Below are 14,340 nucleotides of genomic sequence, written 5' to 3'. Positions count from 1 at the left end.
GAGGGAGGGAGGGAGGGAAGGAGAGGGAGAGGGAGAGGGAGAGGGAGAGGGAGAGAGGGAATATTGAGAAGTCTTCCTATAATTCAGATTCTGTGAGTGATGGGAGGCTGCCCCATGAGTGTCCTGGTAATCTAAATCACACCATGATGAAGCAAGGACAAAATTCAATTCTATTTTAATTTTTCCATTAATATGTCTGATTCTGAAATTTTACATTTTACACGAACCACTGTTAAGTACACTAAGGCTGTAAGTCAGTCCATAAGAACATTATTTTGTCAACAGTAGCCACTGTCCACAGTAAGGCAGTAAGGGGTCATTCCAGGTCAGAGTACTGCTACTGTGTGGTTGCTGCATGGGCCTAGTATTTTCTTACATCTCTTCTGTGTTCTTCTGGGCATTCTGTGTTCAGGTGGCAATGAGAACAAATGCTTGCATCCATTCTCGATTCTCCACCAGGCAGACCCCATCACGGATCCAAAGTCGAGACACTACATATATATACCCAGAAATGCACTCCTGCTTGGCTGTGGAAGGCAAGGTGTGCTGGTGGAGTTCTTAAGTTCTGTAGTCGGGGAGAAGGCCTAACGGACTACAGGGGCGGGGTCTCTTCAGGGTCAATACAAGGGCTGCTTTTATAGCAACTGCATCTAAGTAGAATTCTTACTGGCTCACAGAATGGTCTCTAGCTTTTCAAAAATGCACTGGCGTTGATGCATGTTCTCTTTAGCTACAAAAAGCAATAAATCAGCACTCCAAAGAGTGTTACTGAGTCAGGGTAGGGACATTTTTAATTGAAAGATGTCTAGGATGCCATTGGGAGCTAGCTAACTAAGACAGTTTGGAAAGGTGCAGAGAAATTCTAGCCTACCTGTAAACATGAATGTGATATATTTTAAGGATCATTTCAATGGTCTTACATTATCATTAATTTTAATATCTAACTTTAAAAAATTACGTATGTGGGTGTCTAAGCTACATGTCCTTATATGTGCCTGTTGCCTATGGTGGCCAGAAGAGCGAAGTGGATTCCTTGAACTGTAGCTACACATGGTCTTAAGAAGCCACATGGGTCTGAGATTGGGACCTGGGTCCTTCAGAGAGCAGCCAGTGCTTTTAGCCACTGAGCCTTTTCTCCAGCCCCTATCTTACACTCTAAATCCAGCTTGTGCTGAATAAGATGGCTAGAGAGAACAGACTATGCAGGGCAAGTGGTAGAACAAATGAACTCTGAAATACTTTATAAAGGACCACCTTCATTTGGTTTGCTAGAGAGGTCCAAGGTTTTAACAACAACCTTCATCTAAAGATTCCATATCTTCTTTGAAACATCATAAAAGAGCTGAGCAATGATATAGTGTGAACTAGTACCTCATATAATACAAAGTGGACTGTATCTTAAAATGTAATCTATATAAGTGCTGGACCAGTAACATTTTGTAACATCATCATCATCACCATCACCATCATCATTGTCGTCGTCATCATCATGATGTCAATCATGTCAGTGATACCCATCAGGGCACAATTCTGAAGAAGTACTACATTTCAGAAACTGTCTGAACTCTGAGAAACAGCATAAACCAACAAGAAAGCCTTTCCCCCATCGAGAGGAGTATGTGACAGGACTCAGAGGAACTACTCCAGTGGTTCTCAACCTTCTAAACGATGCGACCTTTTAATACGATTCCTCATGCTGTGGTGACCCCCGACCAGAAACTTATTTTTGTTGCTATTTCATAACTGTTATCTTGCTACTGTTATGAACTGTAATTACCTGAATTGAAATGCAAATGTCTGATAGGTGACCTCAAAGGGGTTGAGACCCACAGGTTGAGAACCACTGGCCCGAACCCTTCTTCCACCACCTCCCCAAGGTTGTTACACTAAGGACTAAGGGACATCAGGGACAGCAGGGACCACAACAGTTTTAAAAGCTAAGGGCTTCTGGGAGGACAGGATTAAGTGATCTTAACTTTTTTAGGTCTTATTTTAGGAAGAGGTCAAACAACTTTGGGTAATTATCTGATTAAAATGTGAGCAAAGTTTTGAGAAGTGGCCTATCCATACTTCCTGGGAGTAGTATTTTGTCTCTAGTGTTTCAGAAAGTCTGGACTTAGTGTGATAGACACAGAGTGACACTCTTTTCAGTACAACTGTTAACAATTGCCTTAGTGCCTCTGCAATAGATGGAGAGGGACCATCTTTTCTGCCCTCAAGAATGTCCAGATCCTGGTCCTGAATCAGAGCTATGTTAGGTTACATGGTATGATGGTCTGTGAAAATGGCTGCCATGGACTCGTATATTTAATTACTCATATATTTAATTACCTGTATACTTAGTCACCAGGGACTGGCACTATTTGAAAGAATTAGAAGGATTAGGAGATGTGGCCTCATCAGAGGAAGTGTGCCACTAGGGGTGGGCTTTGAGGTTTCAAAAGCCCATGCCAGGCAGCCCAGATGAGTGTGTGAGTTTGCTCTCTCTCTCTCTCTCTCTCTCTCTCTCTCTCTCTCTATATATATATATATATATATATATATTTGGATTTATAAACTTGTGCATATATACACATACATATGTGTGTGTATATATATGTGTGTGTGTATGTATCTATATCTTATATCTATTGGGGTTTAGCTATAAGCTATCTCTCCAGAACCATACCTTCCTACTGCCATGTTCTCTTGCCATGACAACAGACTAAGCATCTTAATTAAAGCTTCCCCAATGAAATGTTTTCTTTTATTAGAGTGGCCTTGGTCATGGAGTCTCTTCATAGTAACAGAACCGTGACTAAGGTACATGGTAAAGGAGATTGATTATTTTAAAACAGCCAACCATGTGACCTTAGAATATGAACATTCCCCTGAATTATGATTCATCACAGCAAAATTATAGTTGTGAAGTAGCCATGAAATAGTTTTATGGTTGCGGTCACCACAACATGAGGTGCTGTATTAAAGGGTCTCAGCATTAGGAAGGTTGAGAACCTCTGCTCTAGAGACTCCAGACAAGGCGGATGCCTTGTTAGAATTACAAGATTCCAAGTTTGTGATTTTTAAGTTGCTAAATTTGTGGAACTTCATTACAACAATAGGAAATGAATATATTAACTTCTTCATAGCAATGCTAGTTCCCTATACCAACTCTGCCACTTTTCTTGGTAATCATAAAGGATAAAAATTCTATTTGTGGAGCTGGTGAGATGGCTTAGTGGTTAAGAGCACTGACTGCTCTTCCTTAAGAGCACTGACTGCTCTTCCGAAGGTCCTGAGTTCAAATCCCAGCAACCACATGGTGGCTCACAACCATCCGTAAAGAGATCTGACGTTCTCTTCTGGTATGTCTGAAGACAGCTACTTACACATACTTACATATAATAATAAATAAATCTTAAAAAAAAAAAATTCTATTTGTGGTGACCTTAAACTCTACAAAGAGGAAGCCTTCATGCTGGCCAGATTGAAATTACATGCCGCATGGGGACAAAGAAGGCCAAGAGAGTGGCAGTTTTAGATTTTATGGCTTGAGGAGTAAATTCTGTACCATTAAGTGTTTGGTCCCACTTTGGATTTATGAAACTTGAAGACAGTTTTCAGGGCCAGTCAAATTCAGCCTCATTCTTTAAGAGTAAAGATATTGCCAGCATCCACTTGAATTAACCCACTGTCCAGTGAGCAGGTATTTACAAGGCCGTGTCTATTGAGAGACTGCCCAAAGAAATTCATGCTAGATAGGCAAGTTGGCAAGTAAAGCTGCATGTCCTGCAGCTGTGACTCCACTGAGATGCACATTCAGATCTCTGTAATGCCCACTGAAACTATACGATGCTCAGGGCTATCTTATCCAGCAAAGAAAGACAGTATCTAGAGCAGTGGTTCTTAACCTTCCTAATGATGTGACCCTTGAGTACAGTTCCTCACTGTACACTGGCTTGAGTCCCAGGAGAGAGGGGCAGGTTGGAAGCTACCTTGGTCTCTAGAGACTACTCTTCAGAGGCAGTTTCTCAAGTGAGGGTCTCTCTTCTCAGGTGCATCAAGTTGATGTCAGTACAATAAGGTGGAGGGTTGAGAGTTTCAAGTCAGTCTGGGTTATATCTTAATCCAAGAGAGAAAATATACCCCTAACTCATTCCCTTGTTAAATCCAACAAAGACAAAAATAGAAACCCCACTGACCATCGAAATTAAGGTTTGCATCCTCAGCATTACTTGAACTATTTCCAAAAGGGCTATGTAAAAGGGAACGTGGTGTTCAGAGATAAGAGACACGGGCAGGTATCTGCTTCCTCTGGTGAGAACAGAGGCATGAGCATGCTGGATGACAAGGCAGATGAGGGCAGGCCTGTCTTGGCCCCCCATGGTGCCACCCCTCTTCCCAGCACTCCTTCCTGTCACTTACCTGCTGTTCAGCAAGCCTCTTCTGGATCTCCTGGTTATCACAGACGTCGTAGACAACTGGCTTGGAGAGCTCAGACTCGATGCGAGCCAACCAGGTGCGAAGGTTGCTCATGTTTTTGTCTAACTGCTGAATGAAAGCAAACGTCTCCTTCAGCTTCTTCACTCTAAATGCAATGGAGGAGAGAACCAGTCATTAATTAGCAGTGAGAAGCACGGGCCGGTACAGACGCTGGTGAGCAGAAAAGTGCGTGCATTGCTTTAATTCATAGCAGGAACAACTCACATGTCCCAGGTAGGCATGCTCACAGAGTAGGAGACTCTGCAGTACTGTTGGTCCACAGGATTCTTCACAGGGACTCAGTCCTGTCAAACCCACATGGACTCCTCCTGATACCCTCACTAGCTCTCTGGGGTTCCACACCAGAGAGGAGATACCATTTTCCTCTCTCCAAAATACCTCTTCTGGATACCTCAGTCCAGTTCCTGTCATTGGTATACCCAAGACAAGAGCAGTCAGTGGTCCTCCCTGGGTGGCTAATGATATCTCCTACCCAGTTCATTTGGCAACTTACTTGGCTCATGATGCCCTTTATGGACTCTTTAAGGACAGAGCACACAGCAACCCTGCCCCTTCAATGTGAGGGCTGGTGCTCCGTTAAGTCTGCCTTGTGGGCTTGTTATAGAGTCAGAAGGGAAACACCACTCACACACAGTTCCACTTGCCGTCTTTCTGACAACCTCAGGTCCCTTCCAGCCTGACATGGCATGCAGCAGGTTTGAGAAGGCAAATGCAGCTTGTGCTCACTGGCATTTCATGTTAACGGTTGCAAGGGAAATTCGAGCTAGTGAAGCAAAACCCATCTTTGTTGATCTGAGACAGGGTCTCACTGAGTAGCCCACACTGGCCCGAAACTCACAGATCCTCCTGCCTCTGCCTCCTGAATGCTGGGATAATAGGTGTGAGCCACCTCGCCTGGCTAGCCATCATTCTCCACACAGGGACTGAAATGAAGTGCTTCAATCAGCTGGCTTTCGTGAGAGTCCTAAAGTAGGAAGTGTGAACGCTTGCACTGTTGATCTTGGGGATTCGGGTTATCCCAGAGATCTGAAGTCATGGTTAGGGTTCAAAGTCCCTACTTACCAATTCCCACGCAGGCAGATGCCTTCAGAGCTGCATCCCCGGCCGGCGACAGCAATAGAAAGAGAAACTGAGATGCTAACCTCAACTCACAGGAAGCACACCGTCTGCTGCACCTCCACCAAGGCTTATTTAACCAAACAACTTCCTCTGGCCTCCGCGCCTTCCTACTTACCACCTTTGGTTCCATTCCTGAAGACAAGTCTGATTCATGCTCAGAATCTTTCAACAGTCCACTCTCCACCCTGACAAACCAGTTTAATCTCATAATCTGTTTAACACCTCGGGCAGTTTGCGGTGACCTCTTTGGCCTCTCACTGGAAGTCATTCCTCTCTTCCTTGGGAGTCTTCCAAAAATCCGCCCCCTACACAACCCCCATGGAGCACTAGGGCAAGCCACCAGCACAGTGGGAGACACTCCCCACTCTTCAGAAAAGAAAGGTAGCTAGGCAGCCCTCCCTCAAGGCTGTGCACTACTGTAAACAAAGAATAAACGTGCCCAGTCACTTCCCTGTAGGCTGTTTTATTTCCAGAGTATTTGGTAGCTCAGGCAGGCCTTAATCCTTCTTTGTGGCTAAGGTTGCTCTTGAACTTCTGATCCTCTTGCCTTCACCTTTGTAGTGTTGGGATTAGATCTGCACAGGACCACTCTGGTTTATATAGAGCTGGGAATGGAATCCAGGGCTTAGTTCATGCTGGGTAAGCTTCTCTACCTACAGCACTCATTCCCTACCTCCAGGCTATAGTGTAAGTGGGCCAAAGAGTCACTGTGTTTATATCTCACACTCAACCAAGACTTCACAGTCAACCAAGACTTCCCTAGGGACAGCCTTCTAGTTCCGTCCCTGCCGGCAGTGACTGTATGAATTTAGGAGACCACTTTTACCTCAGCCCTGGACGCTTCTGGGGTCTCCCCAACCTCAGCAAACCTGGAGCAGACCAGGGTGAAAGTCCCATCCGCAACCCATTTACAAGCTCCACAGCCCCGCAAGATACTTGACTCAGATGCCAAGTGTCCTTAGTATTTATAAAATTAAACATCTTTGCAGTTGACGTGGGACCAGGTAGCCACTGGGATGTAATACATGTTCAGCGGTGTAACTCTTCTTTGATGCTACAACTCCGTGGACTTCTCAAGTGCCTGCCGACTGTTTTACTCTCAGTAGCTCCATAAAGTGGGAAGGCTTGGGGTTTGAGTTCTGGCTTCACTAGCCTCACGTAGACAGTGGGGTTAACAGTGGTACCCTCCTTCACTGGGTTGGCTGGGTGGCAGGAAGGAGGTGTGCATGAAAGGCATCTATCTGGGACACTCTTCTGACCAAGGACAAGTGCCCAGGAATCGTGGGCACGATCAGTTTCAAAGAAGTTTATTTTCCAAATTGCACTCTTGCAGCAGACAAAAAGTCTCCTTCAAAGCCGCGCGATGATTTATTGAGAAGGCCGTAACAGAATCCGGGTGAGACCATGCCTGGATACGACTATAGCTAGATCGGACTCTCATCTCCATGGTTTAGCATTGTGCCCTTCTCACCCCATCTCACCACCCTGAGTGTGCAAGGAGCCCTACGCAGCTATGAGGGGCTGCCCTATTCAACAGACCTCTTACTGGAGAAGAGGCCTGGCCATGCCCACTCCCTGTGGGTAGAGACCAGCACTCAGGCTCAGTTATCATTTCCCTCCCTCCCGTTGATCTCCCCCTCTTCCCAGGGTGCTGTTTACTATGCTTCCATCAAGCCCCTAAACGCAGGTCACTATGAGAATCACAGCTTTTTTTCTTATTTTCAACAAAAAGAGGTCTGAGGAGACCGCCTTCGACACAGGGAGCCACCACACGACAAATAGCCTAGGCACAGCCATGCTTGCTTTTGCCAACCACAGATTAGGGATGTTAGAACTCCTGGAGGAGGAGAGGAACAATTTGCTTGCCTTTCCTGGGACTGTTGTATTAAAAAATGGAGTGCTCAAGGCAGACCAGTGAGGGGATGGAAACAAAACACAGACTGAACGTTCCCTAATCTAAAAATCGTAATGTTCAAAAACCTGAAACTTTTGAGGGCTGTCATCATATTACAAGTGAGAAATTCTGTATCAGACCTCACACCAAACGACCTTAGCTATGTATATGAGAAATACTGGTGGGTTCCCAAGAGATCTCAATATGCAAATATCTCAAAATAGAAAAATAAATCTAAAGTTATCTCTGCTCTCATGTGTTTGGTGTAAAAGGACACTGTACTGGCTGGTTTTGTGTGTCAACTTAACACAGCCTGGAGTTATCACAGAGAAGGGAGCTTCAGTTGGGGATCTCCATGAGATCCAGCTGTGGGGCATTTTCTCAATTAGTGATCAAGGTGGTAGGGCCCCTTGTGGGTGGTGCCATCCCTGAGCTGGAAGTCTTGGATTTTATAAGAGAGCAGGCTGAGCAAGCCAGGAGAGGCAAGCCAGTAAGGAACATCACTCCATGGCCTCTGCATCAGCTCCTGCTTCCTGACCTGCTTGAGTTCCTGTCCTGACTTCCTTTGTGATAACAGCAATGTAGAAGTAAGCCAGTTAAACTCTTTCCTCCCCAACTTGCTTCTTGGTCATGATGTTTGTGCAGGAATAGAAACCCTGACTAAGACAGACACTTAGCTATACCAGCCTCTTCCTTTGTAATCCATTCCTTTAAAAAAACTACACCGGGGCTGGAGAGATGGCTCAGTGGTTAAGAGCACTGACTGCTCTTCCAAAGGTCCTGAGTTCAATTTCCAGCAACCACATGGTGGCTCACAACCATCTGTAATGAGATCTGACGCCCTCTTCTGGTGTGTCTGAGGACAGCTGCATTGTACTCATTTACATAAAACAGATAATTCTTAAAAAAAAAAATCTATGTTGGATATACTTTGTAACTCATTAATAAGCCATAGTACTAAAGTGGAACATCTATGTAACCTGCTAAGATTTATCTCATATGCTAACATAAGTCAGGCCTGCTCTGTCTCACATACGAGTGACTCACTTTATCATCTCAGCGATGCTGACAGACAGGTGCTATGGCACTGTGACTGCTGTCATCCCTGATGCTGGCACACGGGTGCTATGGTACTAGCACCACTGCCGTCCTCCCCATTGGACAGCTGAGGAAATGAAGGCTCGTGGGTTAAATAACCAGCTCAGTCACCTGGACCATTTGCAGGGAGGGGCAGGATTCTAACCTCCAACAGTCTGGCCTCTGTGGCTTGTCACATTCCTTGCACACACAGATACACACAGATTAGGAGTAGAAGATGGGTTTTGCTGCTATAGGGGACACCAGATATAGGAGTCAATACTCGTGCTCATAGCTAGTACATGAGAAGAGGCTCGAAGTTGCAGATTTACTGTCCATGTTTCTTTTCCATGGCTTTCTTTCAACATATGTTTAACCATTTGCTTTGTTCTGGATCCTAGCACATTGTGAGGATTCAGTAATGCAAAGCTGGGTAGTAAGTAAGTCCTATAGAGCTCATGCCTCTGAAACTCAGGTGTCGAGATACAGTATCAGAAGTACTTAGAAATACCCACATATGTTAAAGACAAGAGGATAACAGGGCACTTTACCCACAAAGCAACTTATTGTCCTCCTATGAGTGGCAGGCAACCTATTAATAACAAGGAAGCTAAGCTTAAAGGCCACGTGGAGGGGGAGGGGAGAAAGAGAGAGAGACAGACAGAGACAGAAAGAAAGAGAGGCAAAGAGAGACAGAGACAGAGACACAGAGAGAGAGACAAAGAGAGACAGAGAAAGAGAAAGAGGTGTTGGGGGGGAGGGATTGGGGATTGACTTACCCAGTGAGTCTAACCTGCTCTGTGGCTTAAACTCTGTCTGACACCCTCAATGTATTGGAATCAGAATGTTTCTCCAGCCATCACTTGAGAATTTATTCCGAGAATGACGGACGAATTGTCAAAGTTTCTATAGTTCTGCTCCCCACAGACACAGAAACTCAACTGTCACCTTCCCTGGGTCGGGAAGTATGTGCCCTTTGCTAATCCTGATGGCTGACCTCTATGCATTTGGCCTCACTCGTACGGTTCTCAAAACACTCAGGAAACAAGGAAACCTATTCCAAGCCCAGACTGCTGGCATGGCATTGCATGACATTAGCCACCTGGGCAGTTTATATGGGTCCCACCTCTCACTTGCCCACGGTCATCTAGGTAATATTTCTCATGCATTACTTCTCAATATATGGTGGCATATTCCCAGGAGAAAAGAAGCCAGGTCTCCTGAGTGGAATTCCAGAACTGATGACCAAAACTGTACTGTTGGGTACAAAGGAGAAGCCATGCATCCCAAAAGACATTTTTTTTCTATGAAACCAAACAAAATTAGGATCACGCCTAAGAGCAGCTGTAGAATAGTTCTACAGGAATTATGGGTAGAGAAACAGGGCATGATCAAGGTGAATAAAGTTTTTCTTTCATCTTAACTAGAGGTGGCTCAGAATATAACACTGAAGAACACAGCTCTCCTTCAAGAATGGTCAAAATGAAACTGGTAATCAGTGCACACAGCAAGTAGAAGTCTTGCGATTAGAGAGGTTTTAAATAGCAAATGCTTACTTATCTGGAATAATTTGTGTTCATGCACATGGAGTAATACCTTGCAGCCCTGTTCTAATGGTAAACAGTATTCAGTAAGCAAATTATAAAAGCCCAGATAGGTGTAAGATAAACGATGCCCCTGTCAACGTGGACAGCGTAACAAAATTTAGTAAGGAGAACTGAAATGATCAATAGTATCTGAATCTGGACCCAAGGAGATACTCAAACCCATAGGCAGCTGTCAGTTGCTGAACACGATGTGCCAAGCTTGTGCAATTTTATCCTTTTAAAGAACTTAATATCTTCATAGTAAAAATCATTAATTTCCACGCCCTGATTTGAGGGCACGAACAGTATAGTACATTTTGGAGCCAACTGCTGCTTTGAAGCATTTTTTGATGCTGGGAGATTTCTATTTTCCACACAGCATACTAGCATCTCTGCCGGGCTGTCAGAGGTAGGCTGCGGACACCACAAGCTTGCTGATGGCAGGAGAGAACCCATCCCCCGATGGCTGAGCACACACACTCCGCAGCCACCATCTCATCTGTGATCTCTATTGTAACCGAAACGAGTGAGCCAGACAGCAAGACACACAGAGATAGCAAGGGGCCACATGGGTCACGGGTGCGGCTGCCGCTGAAATGCCACTTACTGTTTATGAGAAAAAACCATTCCTTAGGTTTCAGCGAACGCTCCAAGTTCCCGGCTGCACCTCCACCTCCTGGCCCGGCGGCCCCTCCCCCTGCCCAGCCTGCTCTCTTCATTCACTGGCTCAGCATCTTCCAACCAGGCCCTCCCCAAGGCTCCTCATCGGGCCGTGGCAGCGGCACCACCCCGGTTGGCTCCTGGGCACAGGGTGATGCGGGTGAGGAAAGGAAGGCACCTTTTCTATGCTCCGCAATTTTAATCTGTTTTCCCTCTTGCAATAAAGAAACCATCTCTCCCCAGCGCTTTGCTCACACACACACACACACAGCCTTTGTTCCAACGCTACAGGATTGCAAGGCTGAGGGGAGAAAGTCCCAGCGTTATCTCGGCACCGTGTTATTTATGAAGTGCTATAAAACCAGGGAGGAAACGTTTAGATTGGGAACATGGGAGAAAAGAGATTTCTGGTTTATAATTTCTCTGTGTCATGTTTACAAGCTGTGGTGAAACCTGAAGCCCGAGCCATGGGGTGGGGGTGGGGGGTGATTTCCGAGGGTCCTGAAGGAGAGGCACATTTCCCTAAGGAGCTTTCTTTCCTCCTGCCTTAGAACCGGAGCCCAGCCAGAGAAGGCCAGACTTCATTTACACTATTCCACTGACTGTTGCACAGGGAGGGACTCCACCTTGCAGTACAAATGGGCCTCAAGATAGAGGAAGAGACTTCAGCTTCTCCGTGGTAGGATTTCTAAGATGTAGAACACGGAAATCCTTCTTTCTCATATGGCAATGACTCTGGCTTGTTTCTTTCCCTATTTTGAGACCTGAGCTCCTGTGGTCCTACCTTGGGAGATGAAGTAGGCCAGTAGAACAAGGTATGCAGACTTGGCAACATTTCCCCTAAAATGTGGCACCTGCTTTGCTGGTTGCCACAGCTGGGCTGCTCCTGTGACCACCTAAGTGGGAGACTCTGGTGCTGATTCCTGACCAAGCACATCTGGGCAGTGGCTTCCCATCTGTTGGCTGCATTCCCCTTGGGGAAGCCCTTGACTCCTGGAAGACACCTTCTACTCCAGAGGTGGAATGGTGGGGTTGACGGGGAGGAAAGTGGAACTGTGCAGGGCCACCTCCTGCTGGCCCTTCTCTATACCCAATGACCTCCACACCCTTCCTAGCACCCGTGGTGGCTGGAGAAAGACAGCTTCCTGACTGGAAGCACTGTCTGGCCTGGCGCAGTGACCTTGAGAAGATACGGCTAGAAGGAGGGCCATGAAAAGGGTTAGCTCATTCTACATGGGATGAAAGACATCCATAACCCATGGTTGCCAGGGTAACAACTGCTGAGCTTAGGTGGCATTTTACTTGCTATTAGCGTGTATGAGATGGGCTTCATACACTGGTAGAGGGAATGTAAAAAGTGTGTTTAATTTCTTTCACTGTCTTTCTGGGGACATGATACCCCGAAATGCAAAGGAGTCATCCAGTGTCAACAAGAAGGGGCTAGCCTTTGGTTACATGCTACCATCTAGCTGAAGTCTCTTCTTCATACCCCAGCATAGGATACTAAGCCCACTCACGATGGTACCATTGAGGAGGCTCTCAAGCCAATAGAAGCATTTTCCTTAGAAACTGTAGATAAACGAAATGAAAGCGATCGCTAACGATCCTCTGGAGAGGGAGATTGTCAGTGTAAATCTTCCAAGGGAGCTCTTGCGGGGACTGGAAATATCCATTGGATCATTTACCCACACTGCTAGAAGCAGTCTTTAAAAATGGTCCTAGCCTAGGGCTGAAGAGATAGCTCAGTTGGTAAAGTGTGTGTCACACAACCATGAATGAGGACCTGTGTTCAGATCCCCAGCGCCTACCTAAGAGCTGAGCATGCTCTTACTCATACTTGTAAACCTAGCTTGTGGATGAGGGTGTGGAGGCAAGGAGACAGGTGCATTGCAGAATCTCATTGGCTAGCCATCTAGCCAGTCCACTTGGGGCTCAGTGAGAGACTTTGCCTCAAAATACAAAGTGGAGATTTATCAAGGGAAGATACCTGATGTCTACCATGGGTACCCCGATCCCAGATCTTATGAAATGGCTCAGCTGAGATATGCACCACACCACACTGACATTAAGACACAGGATGACCCAGGTTCACAGTTCCTGCTTCACATAACAGAAGGTGCCAAATCCTGCCCTGACTTTATTTCCAATGAAATCTAATTGGGAAGGCCCTCTTGGAGCTATGGGAGCTATGGTCCCTGTTGGTAGAACATGTTCATTTCTCCCCATCTCCCCATGTTCTCATGTAACTCCACTCCCTCTTAGAGGACTGTACATATGGATGGCTCTTAAAAAAAAAAAAAAAAAAAAAAAAAAAAAACTTAAAAAAAAACTTAAAAAAAAAAAAAGAACTCGGTTGCCCCTCCTGTATTTAGGTTTTGCCGAGTCACTTTTTATATATATAGCACCTAAGAAACATAAGGAAGTAGGGCTGATAACTACGCCTAACAAAGCGCATTCTTCATTTAATCTCTTGAGTGAGCAAAGAAGTGTGTAACTAAAATTCCTTGACACTGAGTCTGACTTGATTCTAGATAATTATAGCCCGGGGCCTATGAAATCTTATGTGAAGGCATCTTGGGCTTTCCAGCCCTTGTCAAGGTTATCTCAGGAGATATAGCCTGCAGCTTCTTTGCTATAAGGATGGTTGCTGATGCTGAAGACTTTCTAAGTGGAGAAGACAATGGTTCAAGGCTAAGCCTGTAGTGGTTATCAGACATCCTCGATGGATGCCGTGGAGGCAGATGTGTGTGGATGGACCCTTAGTGGTCCTGCCACGGTTCCCTCTAGATCTCGGTCTTTACAGGTACCCTGCTAAGGAGGTAGGAAGCAGGATTTGGGCATGGTCCTTCAGCATGGAGACTGAGGCTCAAGACTCATTCACAAATCTCTGACTTACTTCACCCCACGGCCCGTGTGTTTCTCACATGGTCTTCCCATCAAGAGTACCACACCTGGGCACATGTCAGAAATGAAGATCTTAGCTCCACCCAGACTTGTGGCTGGAGCAGCTCTAGACGTGAGTGAGACACCGGGGTAGGATATGATGCTTGTTGAAGCTTGAGAGGCCGCTGTCTTCTAGTACACAGTACTTGACAGTCCTAGGTCTCAGAAAAAATTCATCTAGTGCCTTGGAAAGCCAGTGTCTCACAGGAGCTGGATGTGTTCTTAAGATGCTCTGTGCAGTGGGACAGACAGCTAGCTCCTGTTGCAGCCCTGAGCAGAAGTTCCTGAGAGACCTCCTTCCCCTTCTCTGAGGTGCAGCTTCCCTCTCTGAAAATGAAGACTCGGACTGACAGGGCAGCACTGTTTCCAAGAGCCAAAACAGCTAATGTGAAGAGTCCGGCTCTGTTCTGGACCCTCCCGCCTCCACCACCCCACCTAGGAGCTTTGCTGTCTGAAATAATCAGATGAAATGTAGCTTTAAGAAACCTAGTGGTGGCTTTAATCCCAGCATTTAGGAGGCAGAGGCAGGCAGATTTCTGAGTTCGAGGCCAGCCTAGTCTACAGAGTGAGTTCCAGGAC

General features: G+C 45.9%; 1 protein-coding gene across 7 annotated transcripts in view; it reads right to left on the bottom strand.

The window, feature by feature from the left end:
- Syne2 (spectrin repeat containing nuclear envelope protein 2) overlaps positions 1-14,340 on the bottom strand; it is a 396,202-nt gene that overhangs the window by 20,589 nt on the left and 361,273 nt on the right. For 6 of the 7 annotated variants that reach the window (XM_031355750.1, XM_031355751.1, XM_031355749.1 and 3 more), the window contains one exon: positions 4,405-4,567. In XM_031355750.1, the coding sequence (XP_031211610.1) occupies positions 4,405-4,567 (163 nt within the window). Of the gene's footprint in view, positions 1-4,404; positions 4,568-10,765; positions 11,170-14,340 lie in introns of those variants that run through there. The other variant, XM_031355756.1, reaches the window with a different exon arrangement.

The sequence above is a fragment of the Mastomys coucha genome, unplaced genomic scaffold, assembly GCF_008632895.1.
Source record: "Mastomys coucha isolate ucsf_1 unplaced genomic scaffold, UCSF_Mcou_1 pScaffold6, whole genome shotgun sequence".
Taxonomy (NCBI): domain Eukaryota; kingdom Metazoa; phylum Chordata; class Mammalia; order Rodentia; family Muridae; genus Mastomys; species Mastomys coucha.
The sequence above is the reverse complement of the archived record's forward strand: the minus strand, read 5'-3'. Positions and strand labels throughout refer to the sequence as shown.